At 40.9% G+C, this 25026-nt stretch overlaps 1 protein-coding gene across 3 annotated transcripts; it reads right to left on the reverse strand.

The window, feature by feature from the left end:
• Positions 1-99: 99 nt before the first annotated feature.
• On the reverse strand, positions 100-14015 carry MEAK7 (MTOR associated protein, eak-7 homolog). Of its 3 annotated transcripts, none has more exons than XM_054200596.1 (9): positions 13896-14015; positions 13474-13570; positions 12085-12261; positions 9218-9448; positions 8328-8472; positions 7260-7700; positions 5849-5967; positions 4476-4655; positions 101-3423 (listed from the first exon to the last, which is right to left on the reverse strand). In XM_054200596.1, exons 3-9 carry the CDS (start codon positions 12250-12252, stop codon positions 3295-3297), a joined length of 1413 nt encoding a protein of 470 aa, XP_054056571.1. In that variant the 5' UTR covers positions 12253-12261; positions 13474-13570; positions 13896-14015; the 3' UTR covers positions 101-3294. The 3 variants fall into 3 exon arrangements, with proteins under 3 accessions (XP_054056573.1, XP_054056571.1, XP_054056572.1); XM_054200597.1 differs by having other exon boundaries at positions 13908-13939; XM_054200598.1 differs by lacking the exon at positions 13474-13570 and having other exon boundaries at positions 100-3423; positions 13896-14004.
• Positions 14016-25026: the final 11011 nt, after the last annotated feature.

Here is a 25026-nt window from a genome sequence, read left to right on the forward strand (position 1 = left end):
ACCAAGACCAGGTATATTTTTCTAACATTGTCCTATATATCGAGAATGCTGTGATAGTCCCAGACAAAATAACACAGTTTCACACCTGTACAGGAAGATCTATTGTGCATAAACTGAAATTTTATTTATTTAAATCAAAATGATTTTTATTAATAAAAATCTACATTTTAAAATGTTACAGATAAGTATCTGAATGAGACTGTTGATCTGGACCCGTCCTTTTATATTAAATTAAACGGATGGAAAAGACCTGCTTTTGCTAGCACTTCTTTTCCTACAGTCAACCTACGGTGTTTCCGCATTCCCACATGTCTAGCCTTGACTGTGCAAGACTCTCAAGGAAACTCTGGGGAGGTGTCAAAGAAAAAGTAGCAAGCAAAAGTGCCAACCCTCGGCTGTCAGCTTTTGCCAAACGCTGCAGTGATGTTTTTGTACCTGAATGAGGAATAGGAGCAAAGCAGAAGGCTGATCTCATCTGATGCACGGTAGTGGATGGATTTAATGGGGAAGTGACTGACTTTCACAAGCGCATGAGACTAAAGATGACTCGCATACGTAGCAGGGATGTTAAGCTTTGCAGTTGGATCAAGGGCTGCATAAAAGCGATTGAGAGATGTTTAGATCATAGCTAAGCCCACTGCTGACAAACACCTTCTGAACGTTTTTTTAGATGCATAAGAACAAAGCCCAGATTGCTTAATCATTAGGTTACAAAAAAAAAAAGAAGCAAAAAGCTGAGTCTCTTCCAAGCCACTCTTTTACATTTAAAGAACAATTTTGAATAATCCCATCTGCTGGTTGGTTTAGTAGTTTCCTGGTAAATAGTGCTTCACCAGTACCTTTGGTAAAAGTGCCAGTGTCAGATTTCCTCTTGCCCCAGTTTAACAACTTCACTTCAAAGTGAAGATTAAGAATCTCAGATACAAACTTGTCAAAAACCACAATTTCAGAGGTTAAAATGCTATGCTGATCTGCACAAGATGATGTTTAAACAGGATTACATTTTGGATTCGTAGCCTAGAAAGAACCAGCTATACCGATACTTATTTTAAATCAAAGAAAACCTGGTCACTGAAATATTTTTGGTGAAGAGTAGCTTTGTGCAATTCACCCTCCCCAGATAATAGTCTGCAAAGGTGTCTGCTCATTATTTTTTAAAAAATCCTTGCAAATGGGTTCAGTCCTCCAAAAAAAAGTCTCTACCTTGTAACGGAAGGAAAAGAAAGTCTATTTGTTTATTTTAAGTTAAGCCACAGAAATTCAACCACGTCTCATTCTTGTATGCCATCCACTTCAAGTATTCAGCATGCTTAGTCAGTGCCTAAGTGCAGAACACCTCTGAGACTTAGGGTGGGACTTTGAGAATGTTAAAACAAAAGCCAGCATCACCACGCTTCCAGAGAACACTTACTTGCTGTCTATATAGCACTCCCTACTTTGTACCATTTCAAATTCTTATTAAAATACACAGAGAAGAAAATAATACAAAAGTATGTGTGATCATTTTGACGCTTACATTTTTTTCTATGTTACAAACTTGGGAGACTATCTGCTTTATTTAAGCAAATACAAGATAAAAGGACGTTAGTTCAGGCCTTCCACAGCATACTCCGTACTGGAACAAACTGCATAGGTGCCCTAATCATTAGTCCAGGCGGCATACAAAATGCACAGTAGAGTTCTAGGATGTCTGGCTGGAGTCATTTCTTCATGCTGCCTTTTCAAGGCTAAATTCCTATTGTTTAATAACATTTTTAAAAATGGGATGTACATTAAGGCACAAGTGCAGATTATTCAGAATATTCAAATCTGTCTCCCTATGAAGAACAGCGTATGGAAAAAACCCCAAAGACTACATACAAGAAAATGCTAAGGGAAATAATTTGAAGGGTGGCCATGTGATCAGGAATTGCAGTGATTTTATAGACTGTTGCAGCACATTTTTTGCTCTAAGCTGCACAGAAGACGAACTCATGTTAGGACAAAGGGGATTTGATATAGTCCTTCTCCTTAGGAGCAGAAAGACTGACAGTCGTACATACTAATAACCAGACACAATTTGCTGAGTTAGAAATGACAGTCCCTGGTAGAAATTAGGGTTATTTTTGATAAGTTAATTACACATAGAATTTAGCAAGGTCAAACTAATAATTTCCCATAGATGTGAACAGATTCAAGCAGAAAAAGCCCTGAGTATGCGAGGCCTGACCAAACTGGTGTTGACTGAACAGCCAACAAAACAGAGCAAAACCTCCAACCCACTAGTTACATTTCACATTGTGGGCATTTTTTTCCCTAATACAGTAATGATTAATTGTATGAAAATAAAGCGTACAGCATTCTTCTTTAAATGTATTACAGACATAACCCTGATTTTTTTTTTTTTTTTAACAAGGTATCTGCAGATACTATTCCCAATTAACTGTGGATGCTTCGTACTTAATCCTTTTTACAGCCTGATCTTTTACCCCAGTCTTAAGTGAGGCTACTAAAGAAGGTACCTTCCCTACAGAATTTCTGCTGGAGGTACGGCCCATTCTTTGGATAAATATGGCTGAATGACTCCCAATGGCTCTGTTCTACTAAGTTTAAAAAGCGATAGGCAAATTTCTGCAGAAACCTCTTAAGTGAAATGCACCAAGCTGTAGTGTAGTATTATAAAACTGGATATTGAATACTTAGCATTCTGTACATCTTGCAGCCCATATAGAGTCACTTGCTGAAAATCTGACTTAGAAAACACGAAACTGAATGCTTTAACTGGACCAATGCAAATTAATAGCATCATTCATATGAAATCCCGCAGACTATTCTGTTTACCAATGTAAGACATCATTACAATTTGCAAGCTTCACTGACTAATTTCATTGCCTGCAAATAAATATGTGCAGTTGAGGTATAAGAGCCTTAATCAATGTCTTGAACAGTCTTTATATAAATACATGTTAATTTTCCAAGTCAGTAAGCCATACTGTCAATAACTTTGTCTTTTGTTTTTAATTCTGTATGCAGACAGGATCTATCAGGAATGATACAAAAATTCATATTCAGATAGAACTTAGAGATGTCTAATGATTAAGTAGCTAGTTAATTTTTCTGTCCTCCCTCAAAAAATCTGTCAGGCAAGATATTGTATTGGACGTAAATATTACATAAGTATGAGGGTTAAGCTTTGTCCCAGATAATTAAGTAAATGTAAGGAAAAAAATGAGGAAAATATATCCTGTCCAAGGAACATTAACACTCAGGAGGAAAAAAAAAACAAAACATGTTTTTCATGTTACTGTGATTCTTTTAGTTATCATCATCCTCATCCTCTTCAAGGGGTTCTCGTAGGCCTTCGCTCTGGCGACTTTTTCCAGCCATTTCTAATAAGGCCTGAGCCTGAGGGTCTACATCCAGGATACTCTTCTTACCTTTTGTCTTCAAAACAAAATAAAATACAGTCAATTTAAAATGTCATTATGAATGAATCAGTATCAGGCTACAAGAAAGAGACATACACAGAAGTCCACAAGTAATCTGGTTTGCAAGCTTGTCACAATGAAGCATATAGACTTTCCAAGTAAGGCATTTTAGGATTCACTGGGGTGCATCAAATGATTTTTATTGCTGCAGTTACACAAAATAGTCATAAACTTCTCCTAAGATGACAGTGAACTATTTCAAGTTTATTCAGGTTACAAGCTAGCCGGAACATCCTGGTTAACTTGACCTCAGTTTGAAGTGTAGACAGGAACTTTTTTAATAGAGAAGAGATTCAAGTACAATTTAACATTTTTTGTAAACAATTTGTTCTGTTTCTATTTAGAGCTATGTGTCCTCTGAACAGACAGAGCTCATCAATTTAGTATGAAAAGAAATACATTTTTTTAAAAAAACCTCAAACACCAAAACATGCAGACCAGACAGTTCAATAAGAGAATAAATTACAGGGACAGAGGAGATCGGAAAGAGGTGTCCTACTCATTCCCAGAAATAAAGCAGATGCAGAAAGACTAGCGTAAATCCATTGACATAAGTTTACTGTAAAACTATGGTAAATTTAAAGCTACTGATAAAGAAATCTTTTGGGTTCTCTTCATGAATTATAGATTAGGCTTTACTTGTGAGCTTCAAGTGCTTTCTTTCTGTTTCATAAATACTGTGTTTTCCTGAACCCCTCCAAGGAGGTTCCTTCTGGAGACCATTCCTCAATTTCACAAAGGCCTTCTGAAATTCAGAATTAAGTATGGCTTTTCTGACTCTACCATTTCATGGCTCCTGATGTTATTTCTTGTTGGCACCCTCAATAATTCCACTACTGTTTTACCATTTACTTGCTACAAAATATATGGCATCACAGGGCCAGTTAAAGAAAACATTACTCATTACCACTGACAGACAGTGTTTAATCAGAAAACTGCAAATTTTGCATTTGCGTTTCCTGTTCCAATCAGAACACGGTTTCAGAGGTTTCAACTTTGTTCACGTACCCCTGCACTTTCAGGGAGGTCTCCCACTGCCCAGACTTCCATGGCATCCAGTGTAAAATCCTCTTTCGCTGACAGCTGGGGACTGTTGTAGGTGGTGCATCGAGGTTTTGCTTTACTGTGTCCCTTCCCATAGTCACTGTCTATCCAGAGTCCGAAGTAACCATGCTGGCCACCCATACCCTGGGAACCGAAGCAGCACACTGAACGCTTGCTATACATGTAAAACTGAGCAAGTTATGAATCCTAGAGTACAAATTGCTATTTTCAGTATTTATGCCATGCTTCTATGGGTAGTGAAAAAGGGTATTCTGAGTGAACCTGGGCTTCTGTACCAAAATCCAGTATTTCTGAAGTTAAACACGAATTTACCAGAGTGATACTGCCCTCCCTCTATGCTTTACAGAATACCAGTATCTGCAAGCACTTCAGCTGCACCTTGTGACAGAAATTTAGCTCACTGGCTTTTGTTTAGGGATTAGCGATTCTATTTTAAAAAGGGTGAAAGTGCCTGGTTTTGCTGCCTCTTTTCCATTTAGAAAAGTATCTACAGAAACAAATAATATAATTTGATGTTGTTTGGTTTCTTTAGAGCAAATTTACTACAGACTGCTGCAATTCCCAAAGTTATGGGCACATAATGCTACAAAACTGTAAAGCACTTTTCAAAACAGGTGGTGCATTGTAGCTCTGCAGAAACTCCTCTGCATCTGGAGAGCTCAATCGTGAACTTGAGTAAAAGGAGCTTCTGCCACTGTAATCACACAGCAGCAGCAGCTCACATGCAGCTCTTGTACTCTGATTCTGCTGGGCTTTCTCAGCCTTCCGTAATTTAAAAAGCAGTTAGTGTGGCAGTGAGAGCAGCCAGCGGAGGGATCCTCAATTACACAGATCAGCTAGCTTGTGCTGCTTCAGTGATGTGGATACATGCCATCAGTTCTGCCAGACAACCGGGAGGAGTGCTAGAAGGGCTTGCATGACAACCAAACCTGGCAAATAGATTTCTTCCCAGAACCTCCATAAATCTAACCTATATAAAGCCCACCTACTTGCGTCAGACACAGTAACCTCCATCTTAGTTGATTCAGTACTTCAATATACATATCAACTGTAAAGAAAAGTATAGACTCTATCAGTACTCGAAGCAGTTCTCCATTGTTATCCATAATTCATACTTTACACTGATGCTTTAATGCAAAAAAAGAAAAAAATCCTCCTACTGAAAGTGTGGCGCAAATAGCACAGAGAAGGGATGAAAACTTCTTCAGAGAATAATCAGTGAAATAAATCTCCTCACAGTAACAGAAGCAAAAAACACGAAACACTTCTGAACACCAGCCACAAATCCAATTTCCAAATTGTCATTTAATACTTACAAGTCCATTTGGCATTGTTTGTTGGCCATGGTTCAAATACATGTAGTGGTCATTATAGCCTGTGTATGTGTATACAGCAAGAGAGGGGAACACAGAAAACAGAAAGCATCTGTTGTCACCTGTAAACAGAAGAGCATCTGAGGTCAGACAACTGGCCAAGAAATAACTTGAGTACAAACAGGATAGGAAAAAAATATTGAAGAAGTGCAGCTGAATAAATCAAAGACAGCAGCTGCAATCTCAGAAAGCCAATACGTATCTCTCATCAAGATCTAGACCTATTGTTTACTCTCAGTTAACTCTGTGCAGGGTCACAGAAACCAATGTAATTTTATGGCTGTGACCAAGGGCAGAGTCAGAGGCATGACTAGTACATTACGTTACTATGTAAGGGTACACCTATCACGGGCTTGCGTTGCATCATCTAGAACTGGCCAACTGCTAGACCCGTACAAACTGATAGGAGTGCAGACACCCTTACTTCTGACTATATTGATATATAGAATCAGCTTAGGGCCAATGATTTAGAGTACAGTTTTCATTATGCCCAGTTAGGTATTCAGAGGGACCTGCAGTGTGATTGTCTAGCATGCTACGGGTGTTGGTCTATCAGCAAAAAATACAAGGAAAGTGTTGTGTAATCAATGTAACATACCATTATATTAACTGACTGAAGTGGTAACTATCAAATACTAATTAAGTAGAGGAACTGAGTTTTTAATGTAGCAAAAGTGAGGATTCACAGCAGGACTGATTATCCAGAGTCCGTAATATTTTTTCAGAAAGCCATCACAAAAGTTTTTTCCAAAAAGTTACAAAAAAAAAAAAAGCCCCCTCACTTCTCCCCAGAGGTATCAAGGGAACAAAAAGTTTAGCTTGTCCAAAGGACCCTTTTGCTGCTGGATTTTAAAAGGGAAATAAAGACAGACACTGAACAAATGTGAATAGGAGGCTTAAGCTGGTGTGTTTGGCTCAGCTGTTCTGAGATGGAAGATTGCCATCTGCTGGACACCTTATTTAAACTCTAATTCATCGTCTATGCTGTATTTCCTTCATTTTCAACCTATATAGCTACAGGGGATGATAGATTTCACTGAAAAGAAAACTTGTTCTATGATGAATAAGTGCTGCAATTTTAAAAGTCTTATCAAATAACAGCCAAACGATAAACATTAATCAGTAATATGCCTGACTGGGCATAGAGCAAGAATAACTTCGCATGTATTTTATGTTTTTCAAAAATGAGTGTTATTTTTGCCACAGGAAAATACACTTGGAAGTATAAGAAATACTGCGTGTCATGAAAGTAAAATGACAGTAGCCATTAAGCGGACAGGATTCTTGTACCTGTACAGAATAGGCAATGTTTAGCAGAGCCATGAGATAATAGAAAAAGAAAAGCGAGTTTTACCTTGAAACTGTGGCTTCACCTCCCAGGGGTGAGACGCAAACCCACCAAAAATATAACCATCTAAGTCCTTTAAGATCACTATGCAAGGACCTTTGTTCACTATATGCCCACATAACTGTGAAAAGCTTTCTCCATGAAGCCTAGAAGAAAATAAAAGCTGCCACTTGTGCTGTAGCTCTGCAGGCAGATGGGAGTTGATGTATATGATGGATGGGATGTCAAAGAGACTGACAAGTCCTCTTCCTTTTATGCCTTTGCAGCCTGGAACCAGGTTGAGTATGTCTTTGGTTTGGTCTGGGAGAGAATGCAGAACATGGAGGCCTTGCCTGATAACAACACTGAGGAAAACTGAGATCTGTGGAACTCGGTACACCCAATCCTCAATGACACTTTGATCAAAATTTGTCTCCATCAGCTGAGGACCCACAGGTTTTGTCCCATCTAAATAATAAGACACACAGGAACAGTCATAAGTCTCCCGGTCTGGAAAATAATCAGTTGATTTCTAAGTATAAACAATATTCCATTATTTTAATGGACATGAAACCACATACGAAAGGAGCCAGCGACAGTAAAGGGTCAACTACATGAAGCAGATGCGTCCACAGAACTGAGAAACATTTGCCTGTGACATCCATTGGTTGGGCTCTCGTGATTAAGGAACAAGGACTCCTAGTTACAACTTATGAGATGTTCTTTGCAAGGTAGCAAAATCTATTACTACAACAGTGTTCCGTAAAAGGGCATTCAGTCATAAATATATGCACATGCATGTAAATGCCCGTTACCTGCAAGTCAGGTATTTGTAAAACAGACATGTTCCATGACAAACAGTTTTGCATGTCTACATAAACAAAGTGAATTCAAACCAAACTCTCCTGAATTTAGGAGAGAAAGTTGGTAAGGTAAAATAAATAAAATTCCCAAGTCATTCGCAAAGAACTAGGCTTGAAATACTGGTCTCACCTTTTAAATTCAAAGATGTGACCTGGAGAGACAAATTCTTGTGAGATCAGTGATACATGCGCTCTGTGCCATTCTGGGATATACTACATCAGTACTGCCTACCTGCAAGCTTCAATTCTGACAGCAGCTGAGAAGCCAGAGCCTTTACTCCACTTGCAGAATCCCTAGTATTCTCCAAATTCCAACCTCTCAGTTCCTTCCTGTAGTTCAGTACATGGACTACAGACGTGATCAGATCCTCTGTGAACTGAAAAGGTTAGAACATCACCATTTTGGCATTTCTTAAATAAAATTGCCATGAGCTTCAAAGAACTTTCTGAAAATAAAGTCTAGTACTGAAGCTTTAATCCCAATGGCAGACACATGCCTTTTCAGGAAGAGTCAGAAAGAATTGTTATTTTAGTGTCCTAAGTCTTGAAAAGTGTCCTTTTTCAAGACATTTTGTAAATGTTACTTCACGAAGCAGCTCCATAAAATACTGCATGAAAGAGGGAGGCGAGGTCCAAATTTTGCAGTGGTAGGAGTTGCTAGTGAATTACTGTTTCATGAGACCCCACTCTTCCATCTTGCAAGTTAGGTATTTGATTCATACACCTATCCCACAACCAAAGCTCCAGAAAGTAGTTTGCTCAGTTCCCAGAAGCACCAGCCACACCACAACCCTTGATGGCTCTTAAATACAGCCAGTCTCTGCACCCTTCACAATGAGCCTGTGAACCGTCAGACAAAACGGTCAGTGCGCTCTGCAAAATACAGATCCTTGTTCTCAAAGTAGGCAAGGTCAGCATGGAAAAGTCCACACCTGAAACAGTCATCACATATAACCTGGTTGGCCTACACTGGTTGTCCCAGATCAGCAAAGAGATTAAAAAAATACAAAAGTCAGAAATCTCTGTTCTGAATCTTGTGCTCTAAAGATTACCTTCAAATTACCTAACCGTCTCTGTTCTCTCACTGTCCCCCCAACACACATTTAGCTGCTTCCTATTTACCTCTTGGATTTGTTTGCCCTTCACAGGCCCTTCTGTCTTGGAGATCATTCTCATTATTATGGTAACCTTCTCATCTGCATTCCCTTTTAAGAGGTTTGACATAAAAATTACAAACTGCTCTTTAGCAATCTGTTCACTCGGTGCAGATGATTTCCCGGTCAGGTCAATACTTTTCATTCCGTTGTATAACCGAACAGTCATTTGGTCTGGTAATGGCTCCTGCACATATGCCTAAAACAAGAAAAGTAGGAAAGAACATATTTTAAAAATTAAGAATAACTAATATATTCCAGCTAATCTGTGCTGAGACATACCGCTATGAATGAAGGATTTCAATATCAAGTATCTACCATCAGCAACAAACTTTTGCCAAAGGACTGGTTTCTAACAGAAAAAAAACCACCTCTATTTTTATAGAATCTCCTTTCCAGTAAAATTTAGTGATTTAAGTTGGTTTCTCTACAAATGCCACGGACTTAAAAAAAACCAAAACAATTCTGCTCGTACAACATTTAAAATTGTGTTTTAAGCCTGCTTCTGATAGTGGAGCTCACAGATACCTAAAAACAAAGAGAAAGTAAAGTTTTTTCCACATCTCATTTTCAGCCTAAAGACAACACAGGCAACGTATTTAACCCAACATGCACATGTAGAAACAATTCTGAGAAGTTTCCCTCTGCATAGCAACATCTAGTTCAAGCATGGAACAAAACTGAGATCACCTGATTTTTATAAGGCATCCCTGATGTAAAGACAGTCAAAATCAAAACTTATTCATCTAAACTGCATGACAGGCCCTTTGAACTGAAATCTAACTGGTATAGAGCAACAGACCTCGCTGCACTGTGGGAAAGATCTGACTCTGGATTCAAGAAACTTTCACAGCGTTCAAGATAATTACACGGTTTAAAAATAAATCATCTAAAATACATTCATACCAGGACATGATTACACAGTGTCTTCACTATGCAAAGTACATGCTGAACACCTGACTTGGCTCTTACATACGAGGGTGTAGCACAGTGGGGACTATGCTGAAATCAATGGAGCTCCACCTGCGTAAAAGCACTCCAGCTCCATTCCATGGAGCCGCTATTACCGATCTATTGCTGGCTCAATACCACTCCTATTGAAGCCACCAGGGCCATTCCTATTTGATGTTAATGGCTGTGGCTGTGCATACAGGGTGAGATCCAATATGCCAAGCTCTACCCTGCTTTTGTTGACGTCAGTGGTAAAACTCCCATTGATTTCAGCAGAAGCAGAATTAGCAAGCAGCCACAGTCTTGCACATTAGAGTGCTTCATATGGAGGGAGGGATGGGCACAGGGGGTATAGCTGTTTTTAAGAGGCTTTCTAAAAGTGCTGCATGAGCCTGAAGTGAGACAAGCAGCAGGGAACATAATTAAAACCACTATACTCAAGGGCTTTTTACTTTACAGTGCAGTACTACCTACCTGCTCCCTACCCCTTCCCACCCACCACTAACTTTGTTGCACTGCTTTGTTATGCTTACAGCTATTCCAATGAGAAGACCTGGGGTGCGAAAAAGGAGGACTATAAAAAGGGAATCTTTAATAAACATCTAACAAACTCACACCTCTGACAGTTTAGAATCCTTGTCTTAAATGGCTTTAAGAAAGTATCTAGAGATACCAGCTCTACCTGCTTTCCAAGCTACGCAGTGCAACCTGCTCTGGTCCAGAAGCCATGTAGTTTCCTTCTAGTAGAGCACTGAGCCTGAGCAGAGCACATGAGGTTATGCCTGGGGCTCCATCAATGTTACCAGGCTGTTGCTAGATCAAATCTGCCGCGTATCAGTGTAGCTCAGGCATGAGCATAGATACCTACAAGGCAGCCAGGCCATTGCAATAGTCTCTGCATTAAGGAATTAGGCACCTACAGGCAGTCTTTCAAAAGATTTTAGTTTAAGTTGGCAAACAAAAAGGCAGGAAGGGACATTCATCAAACATCGCATTGATCTAGGGGCAACGCTAGAACGAGAACTTCTTCCAGGTCCCAATCAAATAACAGACACCAAGGGCCAGGTTCTTGGTCGCATTAGGGTTGAAAGGGTGGGGAGCAGCACCACTGCTTCCAAACTGGTGACAGCTTATAAACAGCCAGGCTGGAGGAAGGCTAAAGCTGGTCTGTATACAGATGCCTTGCTAAATACCTTAAAATACCCTGCTTCTTTCCTGGAGTTTTAATTTGATTCCATCAACTGTGTAGCATATATAAAAATGCATTTTTAATACTACATTCATTTGGCCACTTGGTTCCTGCCTAACTGAAGTTATCAAGTATTGCAATGAATCATTTTCCTCTTCTTTCTTGATTAGCAAACGAATGCGAAGTTAATCAGAAAGCATAATATATGTTAATTAGCTAAAACAGGGAGCCACAACTTAATCAAGCAAAACTGAATTCTCTGCTTTTAATGCAAGTGAAAAGACTAGAGACGGTGATGTAATTGAGGGAGAAAGATACAACCAAATACAACCTGACTTTGTGTCAGCTTATCAAGAAAATCTGGAAATAATCACACACTACAGACTCCAGGGGGAAGAATATTCTTCCTTTTTTCAGATTTCTGTAAAAATATTTTCATATGTCCCAACTTACTTTAGAATCAGGAAAGCTGCAAATTGACCCAATAGTGCAATTTAAGAGATAAATACAAACTTGAAATTCATGACTCATGTTAAACTGTAAGAAAAAGTTAAATATGCATCCTGACCCAAAACATTAAGTATTAAATTGAGACGAGCAAGCCTAAAAAGTAACTATTGCCACATCTTTAGTTTCTTTCAATTATGTTCAATGCACTACATCTCAGATATATCAGGAATAATAGATTGCCTTGCCTGCAGTGCTGCCAGAGACACAGTTTTCTTTGTAGCTTTGCCATTTTTTGCTCCAGCTGAGACACTAGATCCTGATAAGGTATCAAATACTCCATCAATGTCAGACTGCTCCTCAGGAAGAAACCTGGAAAGGTGATTCCGATAGGCATTGCTTTCTGCGTTTCCCATCTTTTCAACCTGAAGCAAAGGAAAAGGAATTAAAAAAACCCAAATCAGTAAACACAGAAAAGTATCACAATAGCCATGACAGAGGTATCAAACAGACTAACATACCAGTGCAAGTTTTACAAGAGGAGCAAATTACTAGCCTTCCAGGAAACAATTATTAAAACTACTGTTTAGTCTCTGTAGTCACTGATTCTTAATGAACTTGAAGAACGTCTGTGAACAGTAAACGTGCTTTAAAAAATGACAATCTGATAGCTCTTTGCTAAGACCACCCTGTCTACCAATCCAAACCTCATTCAAGCCTTATTAAATGGAAAAACCAATATGATTTAATGATTAAATTAGCTTGTACAAAGTGACCATGGGTCTGTCAGCTGGCATACATCAGTAACATGAAGGGAATGGCCTGATTATGGATTATTTATGACAGATTATGTTACATCTTTACAATGCATTATGGACTGTAGTGCAGTGTGCCAATAATGTGGCACTAAAACACAAACCACCATCACTGTAAAGTCTCTGAAGATGACACGTGAATGTTTTTTCCAAGGACATAATGCAAAACTTATTCAAAAAGCTGCCAAGAAACACAGTAATAAAAACATTTAGGAAGATGACTCAAGATCCATTAAAAGCATACAGTTTCATATGAAGTCAATATATTGTTGAGAGCTGGTACACACAGAATTAGGGCTGGGGGGAGGAACTGGTTTGGCGTTTGTTTGTTTTACACATTTAATGGTGCAACTATGATTTCTCTCACTGTCCCAGGATTCACCTGCATTACTAATTTTTTAGTGTTGTCTGGGCCACATGCTCTGACTTTCTCCCTGGAGCAGCACAGCACGGAACTAACAGTGCCACGGAAGGGCCCGAAATCCCAAATTCCACCACGACAGCAATGACAATCACTGCTGTAAGCGGCATTCCCACCTATCTGGGACAGGCAGGCTCCTGGGCTGACAATATAAAAAAGAAGAGAGGCAAAATAAAACATCTTTTTGTGGCTTTCTTTCCATTAATTTCTTTCTAGCACCTCACTTCTTGTTCAGGATTCACAGTTCCATGGAAATGTCTTTTTCGCAGTCAAGCCTGTCACACAGCCCTTCGGCAGGCTCAGAAGGGCTGTGTGTTTAGCCTAAGCCAATCTTTCTGTCGTTAATGGATGCTGACTTTGATAAACGACCGTACATGAGAGGCCGGGTTGGGCTGCTTTACCTTCACGGAACAGCACAGGCCCAAAAGCCGTGTTTGCCTGTGAGGAAGATGTCGGTCGTGGGTTAAACACCAAAGGGTTAATGGAAACGACTGTAACCTGGAAGACAAACCGCGAAGGCACTGTTAATTTAGGCATCGAACCGCGGTTGGAAGGGGGTCCTTGACCCTTCCCTCAACGCGGGGCAGCGCAAGCGGCGGGTCCCACCGTGACAGGGCCGGCCGGGGCCGAGCCCGGCGGGGACACTCCTCTCTCCCGCACCGGCGCCACGGCGGGATCGGCACCGGGCCGGGCAAAACGTTTCGCGGTTTGCCATTTTATTTCCCGGTATTGCTTAGTCCATCCCTCCCCACCCGGCTGTGTTCCCCCCTCGGCGACGGGCGTGAGACCCCTGCTCCGGGGCGGGGCGGGACAGCGGACCCACCTCTCTGCTTACCGGCAAGGCACCCCCGGCCCCTCTCCGCCCCCCTGGATCGGCCCCTGGACTTTAACACACGCCCCAGCAGACGGGGCCGGCGGCCGCCGGCAGCTGCAGGCCGCCCTGCCAGGGCGGAGCGCGGCGGGGGCGGGCGCTGGGCCGCGGCGGGGGATGGCGCCGCGCGGTGCCGCCCTTCAGGCGGCGGCGGTGGGGAGGGAGCGGCGCTGTTCGCCCCGCGACGCGAAGGGGAGAAGTGGGCGGTGCCGGGGCTCGCTGTGGAAAGCGGTGAGGCGGCGGCCTGCGGGCTCCGGAGCCGAGAAAGGCCGCGGTGGCCCTCCCTCCTGAGGCGTCTCCTCCATCAGGGCTCTCTCCTCCCTGAGGCGGCCATTCTCCCTCAGGGGGCTTTGCTCTCAGAGGGGCTCCTTCTCCTTGAGTGGGCCCTTCTCCCTAAGGGGTCCCTCCTCCCTGAGGGCGATTTCCTCTCAGAGGGGCTCCTTCTCCCTGAGAGGTCTCTCCTCTCAGAGTGGGCTTTTCTCCCTGAGGGGTCTCTCCTCCCTGAGGCTCCCTGGCCCTCAAGCGCGGTTCAAAAAGAAGGTAAAAATTCAGAGCTGTAGCAGCTGAGCCCCTGTCAGAGCTGAAGCGCCTGGGTGCCCAGTGCTGAAGCGGTTTTAAAAAGAGCCGGGGCAGGTCCCAGGAGGGTCTGTGGGAGAAGGTGTTGCTGGTCCTGATCTGTGCTGGAAACAGCTCTTGGCTTTTGCGGGGGGGGGGGAAGTGTGTGTGCCTGTATATAATATATATATATACGCACACATATATGTCATTTTCAAGGTATACAGTCAGGCTCTGGTGAATTTCCATGGCAATAGGGAGTGGGGAGAAAACAAAAAAGTTCTCAATGAATAGTTAAACTTCTATTGTCACTGGCAAAATCATGCCAGGCTGTAGGCTGAGAGATAAAGGCCGTACAAGGGCTGAGGGACAAACGCAAGGTTACGGGGACAGCACTTAGGGATCGGCCATGCCTTCAGTCAGAGACGTGAATACTTATGAGAAAAATTACAGCCTCAGTAGTTGAAAAACTGGTGCCGGAACTCACTTTTTTCAGATCAACAACTTCCCATCTCAGTTATATTATTTCAGCAGCAGTCCCCTTGTACTTTCAGCCAAAGGGTTTGGTTTCTGTGTATCAAGGCCTTTGCCTTCATAGAAGTGACGCCTTATTTGTCCTGTGTTCGTCTGACTCTGGTTCGTTTGTTTGCAGCCAGAGCTCAGTGTGAAGCCTCCTTCCAGCCAGGGGGAAGATGTGTGCGTTCCCACGAAGCTGGCGCTGTTTGCGTTCCTGCAACTAGGCACCATGGAACAGGTTAGCAGCTTTGGCATTTAACTTTTAATTATAGTCTGATCAGTGTGTTTTCAACAGAAAGCATCTATGTTCCTTTATATGTACAAAAGAAATAAAAGTATCTGTACTAGCCATGGCAGAGGCCCCGTTATTTTTGTTCTTTTACACCAAGTAAAAATTCTGATAAAGTTAAATTACAACAATACTTTTTTTTTTTATAAAAATCTTCACGGTATGCAAAACTTCATAAAAAAAATGTAGACTATTATTTGTGTTGCCAGCTCAGAGTTAGAAACACATTGACCAAAATTCCAAGTTTGAATAAATGGATACTGATTCAAGTTTGTTATGGTCATCACTAAAGCCGCGGAAGTTAACTAGCTCGTATCAGCAGGATCCGGACATAGCAAGTAAAACCTGAGGAAATGAATGGTGAGTTCATGTAATGCGAGCACAAATTCAGCAAAGCTCATCTGGAAACTGCCTGAGACTTATTTGGCCACACGGTGGCATCATATGTTTAGAAAGTTAGCTGTGTAGCCTACACTGAGAGCTTCAACGCTGCTGAACGTGTGTTTGGACTCCAACGTTTATAGATTGCATGTGTGTAGAAGTAAAAGCTCCTATATGAAATTATTTTAATCTCTTTCCCATTAACTTTGCATAATATGGACCATGAGGACAAAAATCCGTGGTGAAGCTCCTTCCCTGGGCTACATAAGCAGGTCCTGGAAAAAGTCTGCTGTGATGATTTGGTTTATATCTGTATTAATGAATTTCCATTTGATGCTTAAGGAGAAAAATGAAACATACAGAATAAGAAAAACAAAGCTTTTGAATTCAAGTTAGGTTTTTCTTTTTTTATTTATTTTTAAAAGCTAATGTTTCTGTGGACATACTGTTTCACATGCAATTGGAAGATGTAGGGTTGTTTTTTTTTTTTTCTTTTAAGGGTTGTGTTTCATATTGTAGCTCTGTCTGTAGGATATCTTTTCAGTCTGGAAATACAGAACTAGAGATTCTGGACTAACTGACCTTGTGCTAAGACTGACTGCCAGCAAGCTACGACTGAATGGCAGACTGACCGACCAGTATCATCTTCACAGACATACGGTGACTTCAAGACCTCTCTTCTCTAACTCTTGAGCTCAGAACCAGTCAAAAGCTACTGAAGGCTACCTGGCCTCTCTTAGCTCCAAGCAGCCACTTTTGCAAAGAAGATGTGTGCTGCTTTGCCCTCTTTCATTCAAGTCTTATCCATTTGTAACAGAGAGGACTCTACAACTGTAGGGGTTTTTGCCCTGCCTGTCAATCTAAACGGAGCTTCCTGCTTCTACTGAATGGCGTTTTGTCACTTGCCTGTAACGCTAGGCTGTAAACTGCAGGGTAGACGTGCCCTTAAACCCACAAGATACTAACACTAAATTGTATAGATTATGCTCCTATGTGACCTGGGAATTTCCAGGTCACAGGCTAACACCCTTTCATATCCTTTTTGCACTGAGAGTGTATAAAGTCAAGCTAGAAACTTGGTCTGTAATGATAATAGTTTGCAACACTCTTTAAACACAACACTCTTTAGTCACTTCCTCACGTGTATTTTTAGATGCTCTAACTGAGCTAGTTAGGTGTCTCAAGTCACTTTGTTTCTGCCAGTAAGAAAGAGAGAATACACTAAGAAGCCTTTTAAGGAAATTCAAGAATATACTGGTATATAAAAAAGAGGAAGAAGACATAAGAGAGTTCTGGAAACAATTGTGGCTAATTTGTGAACTAGTGATAGATGTGTATTTCTTTGCAGAGCGAAAAAACAAGCCCACAAACCCCCTAAATATTTTATTTAAAACACTATATACTTTTGGCTTGCATAAAATGGAGTAGGTTTGGTTTCATTAGTTTGCCAAGACTACAGAAAATCTAAAAGGTCTTAGTTCCAGGTAATTCTAACAATACTGTCTTTCAGTTAAAGGAAATTATTGCAAGTAACAACCTAGAATGTAAATGATGAGCTGAGCAGCTGTGTGTTTTTATCAATCACATCTCTTTTACCTAGATTATCTTTAATTTCTTTAAAATTACTTTTTTCCTATCTTGAGTTAGAACAGAGAGAAATTTTGCTGCTCATCAGTCTTGTATACGTATGTTAAGATTGTTACCCTCTGGTGGCAGTGATGCAGATAATCGTTCTGATTTGCCTTTTATATGAGACATACCTTCCACTGTGTTCTTATTAAAGGCCAGCTGAGAATGGGACCCCACTGCACCAAAGACTATGCAGAGAGATACAGATGATTTCTGTTCTAAAGAACTTAAAATTAGCTGCATTCACACATGCATCGAGCACAAAACCAGCCCTCTCAGGCCACAGGTGTCAGAGAATTTTGTGAACTCCAAAGAATGGTGATATCACATCCGCGGCACTTTTCAGCAGGGCATTTTTGGGGTATATTCCCCTTTTGGGAAAGGGAGATTGCACTGTTCTTCCAAACGAGCCATTGGGCTTCAAAACTCTCTTAGCCTAAATAAGCAGTATTTGAAGTCACGTGGAGGAAACACATTTGATACTTTTAACTTCCCAGTTATTACTCAGCATTTTAGTTACATTATATTGCCGAACTCTGGTCCTTGCAAAAGAAGTCAAACCTGACTTCTGTCAAACCTGACTTCTTGCAAACAGTGGAGTTAAATTATAAAAGACCCTTATTCATGTTTTAAGGAACACAAAAGTCATTGTAGCCCTTTTTAAGGTAGGTACATTAGGCTCTGTGTTTCCTGTTTTGTTTCCAAGCCATCTACAGTCACAGTAAGTGAAATTCTGCAAAAATGTTGATATTTGATGAAACTAGTTTTAGGCTCAGCCCACTGATCGTCTTGTAGTGTGACCTCAGCACAAAATTCCTTTGACTTTAAAAGGAATAGTCCAAACCTACACACTGATGCCCTTTTATATATGTATTATTAAGCTCTGCATTTAATTGGCTGCTGTGAGCGCTATAACCTTGCAGTTACTCACCTGATTTGTCTTCAGTTTTTTACGGGATTGCCATATATGGCTAAAAGAAAGAGTCTGACTGTGATCAGAACTGTGTCCTTAGGTAGTCACAAAGGAAGTTCTGGGTTTTGCAAGTCTTTGCACTTCCCTTTACAAAAACCTCTGCCTGCTAGTAACAAACTCCCTTCTATAAAAGAAGAAAGAAAGAGTGCAGTGAAGAGGTGAATCTGGTTATGAGTAAAGATGGTGTCTTAGATATGGGTATCTTAGAAAATGTTCTTACAGGTGGGATAAAAGCCTCCTGTCATAGCCTATTAAATGAGAGGAAACACGTTGCCAGGATGCAGGCTCTATGTCTACAGCAAAACTGCAATGCCTAACTTTACTAAATTAAATTGTAGTATGTCTTGCATGGATATAGATCATAAAGATTACTCTGGGCTGTGGACTGGATCCTGGTGACTGGAAGAAATGCGTGACCCATAGCGAGGGGAGAATATGAATCTGAAATTCTGGGCTGCCCTAGCCTTATCTTCCTTGAAATACTGTAGCATGTGTTTTGAGTGGGGGTTGGATCCAGAGATCCTTTCCATCCTGTGTTATTCTGTGATTCAGAGCTGTTTCATGGGAAGAGACATGTGGAATTATTACATGGCTAGATCAAGTAGTCAAAAGGTGGGATAAGTTATGCGCAAAAAGCTTCTAGGGCTTATGTATGGAGCACTAATGAAGATATGAGATGTTGACCATGCTGAGTTCTGGACTCCACAGAACTAAAAGAAATGAAAAACAAGCTCTCTGGAGTAAGCAGAAGAGTACTTTTGTTGCTTCCACTTTGGGAGAATTTGGAGGAAGACATTACTCTTGTTATCCAGATTTTCTTTATAAAAAACACTACAAAGTATCAGTTAGCCTAAATACATATATAGTTTAACAAGCAAAAATGTTAAACTAGGACTTACTTTGTTGTTCTTAGAAGAGATTTACATAAAGAAAAAGCTGATTGCAATGTCTTTTACAGGTCAGCTTGCTTTCAGTTTATTGAATGTAGGAAGTGCAGGCCAGCTGAAATATGATAGAATATAGCTTGGGTCAGATGTTCACAAGATATAGGTGTAAGCAGTATAGCTGTTTATATAGTTGCTCCTGCTGTGTATACAATAGTGGTTGTTCATGCAGCTGAGAAATATGATTGTGGTCAAACTGGAAGAATATCCATCTACTTCAGACTGAAGGGGGATTCACTTGGCAGAGAGAATTTAGTCAGGACACAGTCTGAAGTCCTCTCCACTTCTGCAGGCTGTATGGTGGAAACAATAAGGCCTTCACATGCCCAGGTGTCAGGCTTGTGCTGCTCTGAAACCGGGAGAGTTCCTGGTTCATCCTGTGATAAGACTAGCTGACAACCTGTGCTGAACTCTGCCATTTCCCAGTTTTAGGATGCTTATGGCATACTTTGGGATACTTATGTTGGCCATTTTAACATGCTCTTAATGTAGTTTGATATACAGCTGTCGTGGTCCTCAAACCAGGACAACAGCACTTATAATTTATTTCATAACAAGGCCTATGGCCCAGCTGGGAGGATGAAATCTTTTCCTTTAAGAAACCATCTCCTGTAATCTTCACATAAAGTAGAGTAAATTTAACAAGGCAAATATTCCTTAACAAGGGAACCTTCTTCATGAAATAAGCAATCTGTGATGCTTAGAAACTGTAAACAACCATTTCTGTTTATTTTCTGTTTAGCCCAGGCCTAGTTTGAATTAAATATGCCAATTACTTTGCACTGCATTACGTAATTCTTTTGTGTTGTTTGCGAAGGTTTGTAATCTGTGTTTAGTAAAAACTGCAGAGGAGTAGAGCAAGTCTGTAATGAATAAAGGAGTCAGATGGGAGAATTCTGTCCTTCACTGAGTATCAGCAGCCCTTGGTTTTGTTTCTTTTTTGTTTGTTTTTGTTTGGTTTGTTTTTTAAAAAGCCTGCTTTCCATGAAGGAATTTTAGAATTTGTTCAGGGTATTTGTTCTAATAAGGACATTTTCCGCAGAGTCTGTCAATTCATAACTGTAGCTGTTTCCATATATAGTACTTCAGGATGAAACGCAGAGGATCCGTTTGCTCCGGATGGAAACAGAAGGTCTCATTTCCTCAGAGCACAGACTGCATTTCATCTATTTCAAGTGTAACACGGGCAACACTATGCATAGTAGCACCGTGGCCCAGATTTTTTGAAGTGGGTATGAACATGGTCTCCCAGCATGCTATCACAATTGTGTTCTCGTGGTCAGACTGTTTGGTCTACTGATCCAAAACCCTGGAAGTGTTAACACCAGCAAAGACAATAAGGTGGAAATACAGTGCAAAAAAAAAATAAAATCAAACAATTTTAGAGCATTGTATCTGGCAAACAAAAAAGTGTTTGAGTAGGAGATGGGAAAATCTCAGTAACGTTGCTGAACTCATTTTCACCTTTGTTAACCTCCTTAATGCATACCAATTCTCTCTCTTTATCCAAACAGTGGGAGAAGACCCCTTACAAACATCTTAGGTTTGTAGTTACTAGTGAAGGAAGTCTTTTTCAGCAGGACAGCTGTGTTTCTTGGCAGTGTACAGTATTTACACCCACCATGTAACAAGAAACCAGTGTTTTGTCATCTGTTGTATGGAGAACTCCTAGGTTTTGAAAAGAAGTGATAGAAACATGATCAGGGCTTGTGTGATTTTAAGAGCCATTAAGTAAACTTACAAATTTCTTGCAATGTTAGGGTATTTGTGCAACTAGCATTGCACTGCTTTAATTGTTACTTGCAGTTTCTTTTCCCATATCGCTAGCTTCTTCCCTACCACCTGGGCTGGATTTTATCTATTAATTTTCTTTTTGTGCAGTGCAGTTCAGTTGTTTTTTTCACCATAGTTCATGCTTTTGACTGCTTCCCATATTTCTGTTCAGGTTAAGTAGAGTGTGACTATCAGAGTCCAAAGTCCTTGGTTTACCTTTCACTGAGTAAACAAGTGCCCATGATAGGATGGTTATTGCCCAAAACAATACTTGCCAAACCAGTGCAGATTATGGGAGCACCTAGTTGTTGCTGACTGCTCAGTGCTGGGATCTCTGCTCCAAGAGTATCTGGTAAAAGGTGAGACACTAGATTGAAGTGTGAGAGACGAAGCTGTTCCTGCCTCATGCCTTCCCCAGAGGTTGCTGCCTTCACGGCTGCAGCCATAATATGCAGCCACATCCCTGTACGTTTCAGCATCGCCAGATCACTCTAATCAGTTGCAGGTATTTTTCAAAACTTTGGGATATAAAAGCCTGGTTCTGGAGCAGCTTCCTGTGTGGTCCAGCTGTTCTGCCTACTGGAGTCATAAGCTCTGGGAGGAAGGCAGGACAGTAAATTGCTTCCATCTCTCTGTTTATCCCATGTGTGGGTAGTCCAGTACCTTCACAAAACAAGTGTGGCACATCTTCTTCCTCACAGATGCTCTCCAGAGGAGAACATACCATCCTTGTCTTTATTTTCTATTTTCAAATTGTACTTTATTACATTAGAGTGAAACCATCATTAACAATAAATGGTCTTAAACTGTAAATCCAACTATTCTCCACAGTATGATGAGCTTTCTTGAAGGTCAGACTGGCTTTTTGCAGCTTGGGCTCTACAATGCATTACACAAGAAGAGGATAACGTGTGCTTCTATACTGAGTAAGGTACCAGTGAGATCAAGATCATAACAGAGAGCTGTGATAGCTTTGAAGGGCTGCCATGTAGAGGTGACTCAGAGCGTGTGTCCCCAGACAGGGCTCAAGTTGCAGTTTAAAGCGGTGATTTTCCAACATTAAAGAGGAGGTATGTCACAGATCAGAGTCCAAACCAACAAGTTCTGCCAGGCCTTTAGGTTGAGCTCTCTGCTGGCAGCTGACATGGAGAAGAGGAGATTCAAAGTAGTGGGGCGGGAGGGAAGAAGGTAAAGCGGTGAAACACTCTGTGCAAATGGCTGGGAGCCACTGGGGAAGAAAAATAAGCTCCTGAACTAAGGGTGAGAAAACTCTGAGTGAAAAATGAAAAAAATTATTTTTTCCCCAAGGTCTGTCCTTGTCTTGCTCTATGGCCTCCGGCAGGTTATTTGTTCTCTTGTACATCGCTAGCTTTTGGAGTCATGCTGCGAGTGTGCTGTGGCAGAGATTGTCCGTGCAAGTATTGAAAGAGTGCAGAGCATAATGGCCCTGACTTATTCAAGTGCTGTAGCAATATGCTTTCTAACAACACAGGGAAAAAATAGCATTGTTGTTACAATTACCCCTGGAATCACCTTTTATTCTCATCCTGCAGAAGGAAGCCCCCTCCCTTAGGTCCCTCCTTTCAGAGCCAGTGCACCTGCCAAGCGGTGGAGTTGTACGAAATAAAACATGCTGGTTCCAGTGGCTGGAGGTGCACCCAAAAGCCCCTTGCACACAAAAGCAGCCACACAGCTGGCAGGAGCGTGAGGCCACCACCAAAACTGTGTATTACACTATACCTTACGCCACTCAGGACAAGCCGGCTGTTTCTATGGCTACTATTGCCTTTCTTTCAAACACATGTACTTTTGGTTCTGACAAGATCATGTTATATTATAGAAAAGAATTACGTGCTGCTTTACACTGCAGCATTTGTCGAGCCAGTAAATATCTGGCTTCCTATAATAAAGACATTTTCCACTTCATGTATTGTTATAAATGGGTAGGATTTTCTCATCTCTGATTTATAAATGCATCCAGTTTGGCCTCGAAAATCCTTGTTCTGGTTTCCATGACAACAGGTCTGATTTTTTGAGGCTATTTCTTCCCTTTACTTCATCTTGGGTGGGAAAGACTTTCTGTCCCTTCCCAGTAACAGTGCAATGGGCAAGCAAAATGATTGCCTAGAAGGAAACCAGAAACTACAGCCAGTTTTTTGAAACATGAGTGAGAAATGCATGAGAAGAATGGCACCGCAAACCTAGCATGGGCTTGAGTCAGATTTTTTGTACACGGAAAGTCAAGTTCATATGTAACCCCAGGAAATGTAGTCATATACCACACTGTTATGTACTTAACAAACTGATCTGGTAGCCCTGAATAACGCAGTGTTGGCACGTAGGACAATAACCAAACAGAGAGGATCTAGCCAGTCTGTTCATATGGTAACTTTGAAGATTAATTAGTACTGAATGCACTTTGTTGTTTGAAATGGACTCTCACCAGCTATAATTTTTTTCCCTCAGTAGGTCCCATTTTCAGTAATGGGCTGATAAGACCGTCTCTTTCATAGATCATTCATGGGTCAGCCATGTTCCTTCAACGGGAAGCAGTGCACTTGAGACTGGGTAGTAAAGGCATCATAAATAATCCATAGCTGCTTTGCAAGGATCTTTCTAGTGTTTTTTTGCACTTTTAACATTTCCAGGAAAAATAAATGTAGACGGCTGCTCGAACTCCGTGGTACAAGTGGTTTCTACTGTTCTAAAACGATAAAGAGGTGGGTTTTGCAAACTCCTCACAAAATCCCTTGAGAGGGTCTTGGTTCCCTTTTGCTGCAGAGAAGAATCACGCTATACCTACATCTTTGTGGGTAATAAAGACCTTCAGATGTGCAGTCCACTGAAGTCACAGATGAAATGTTTGTCTTCTGCTTACCACAGAGTTATTCTAAGTTTATGTGAATAAAAGATGCTATGGAACCATGATGTCTAAGGTATCGTTGTATTATAGTATTATAATCTCATTTGCATTTGAGCTGGGAGCAGCATTATAAATCATCTAGCTATTCCTTAAACTAGTACAGGGTTGCTCCAAGTGTTTAATGTGAATGCTGGAGTTTCCAGCCTATCTTTTGGAGCAGAAGCTCCAAGTGTTGTTTAGGTATTCTCCATTAAGACAGAATGCAGGAACATCTCATTTAGACATGCTTTATTGATACTACTGTAACCAGTGCAAAGAGAGATCACATCTGTAATTTACGTTAGAGGCTAGTCTTTGATGCAATGAATAATGCATCTCACAGTGGGATGAGATTGCCAATCGTACATAAGCATCATTGAAAGCCAAGCACAGTTAAGAGTGAATCAACATCAGACACAACACAAAAGTGATTTAGTGATTGCCTTAAATAACCATGCACAGGTTTTCCCTTTTGTCGTGACTAAAACATGATGAACAGCCTGCTGTAACAGCAAGTCCCTTGGTGAGAATGAAGTCCCAGCAGTGCAATTCCTAGCTGCACAGCCAACTAGAAACAATATACATGTGCTTGTTTTCTGTGCCCTACTGTTACATGTAGGTGATTAAAAAAGTGAGTCATTTGCTGGAAAACGTACTGATCCTGTGGCAGTGAGGATGACTCTTAAGAAAGCTCTTTGCATCCTGTAAGGGCTAATTGTAAGAGCGGTGAGTGATAAATTTTTGCTTTGACTAAAGCAAGGACATAGAAAGTAGACACAATTGAAAACAGTGAAACCTAGGCAATTGCATATGGCACTTTAAACTTTCAGATATCAACTTTTCCTTCTCAAAATTACTCTCAGAACACTTTCGTGGTTTTATAACCCAGGGCGTTGGAAAAGACATGGTTTTTACATATTTGGGGGTTTTTTTTCATTTCTTGTGGCACAACCTTATGCGCTGTTGCACCCCACAGAACTATTGTGTTGAATTTCTGAATGTTGTTTGTGGCACTGTCTGAAAGTTCCTCCAAATAATTAACCGATTCCTGCTTTTCATGTAGCCCAGGGCAAGTTTAGAGGAAATAAATGAACATGAGTTAGTCATCCTTAAATAATCTT

Source organism: Rissa tridactyla, chromosome 4 (genome assembly GCF_028500815.1).
Source record: "Rissa tridactyla isolate bRisTri1 chromosome 4, bRisTri1.patW.cur.20221130, whole genome shotgun sequence".
Classification (NCBI taxonomy): domain Eukaryota; kingdom Metazoa; phylum Chordata; class Aves; order Charadriiformes; family Laridae; genus Rissa; species Rissa tridactyla.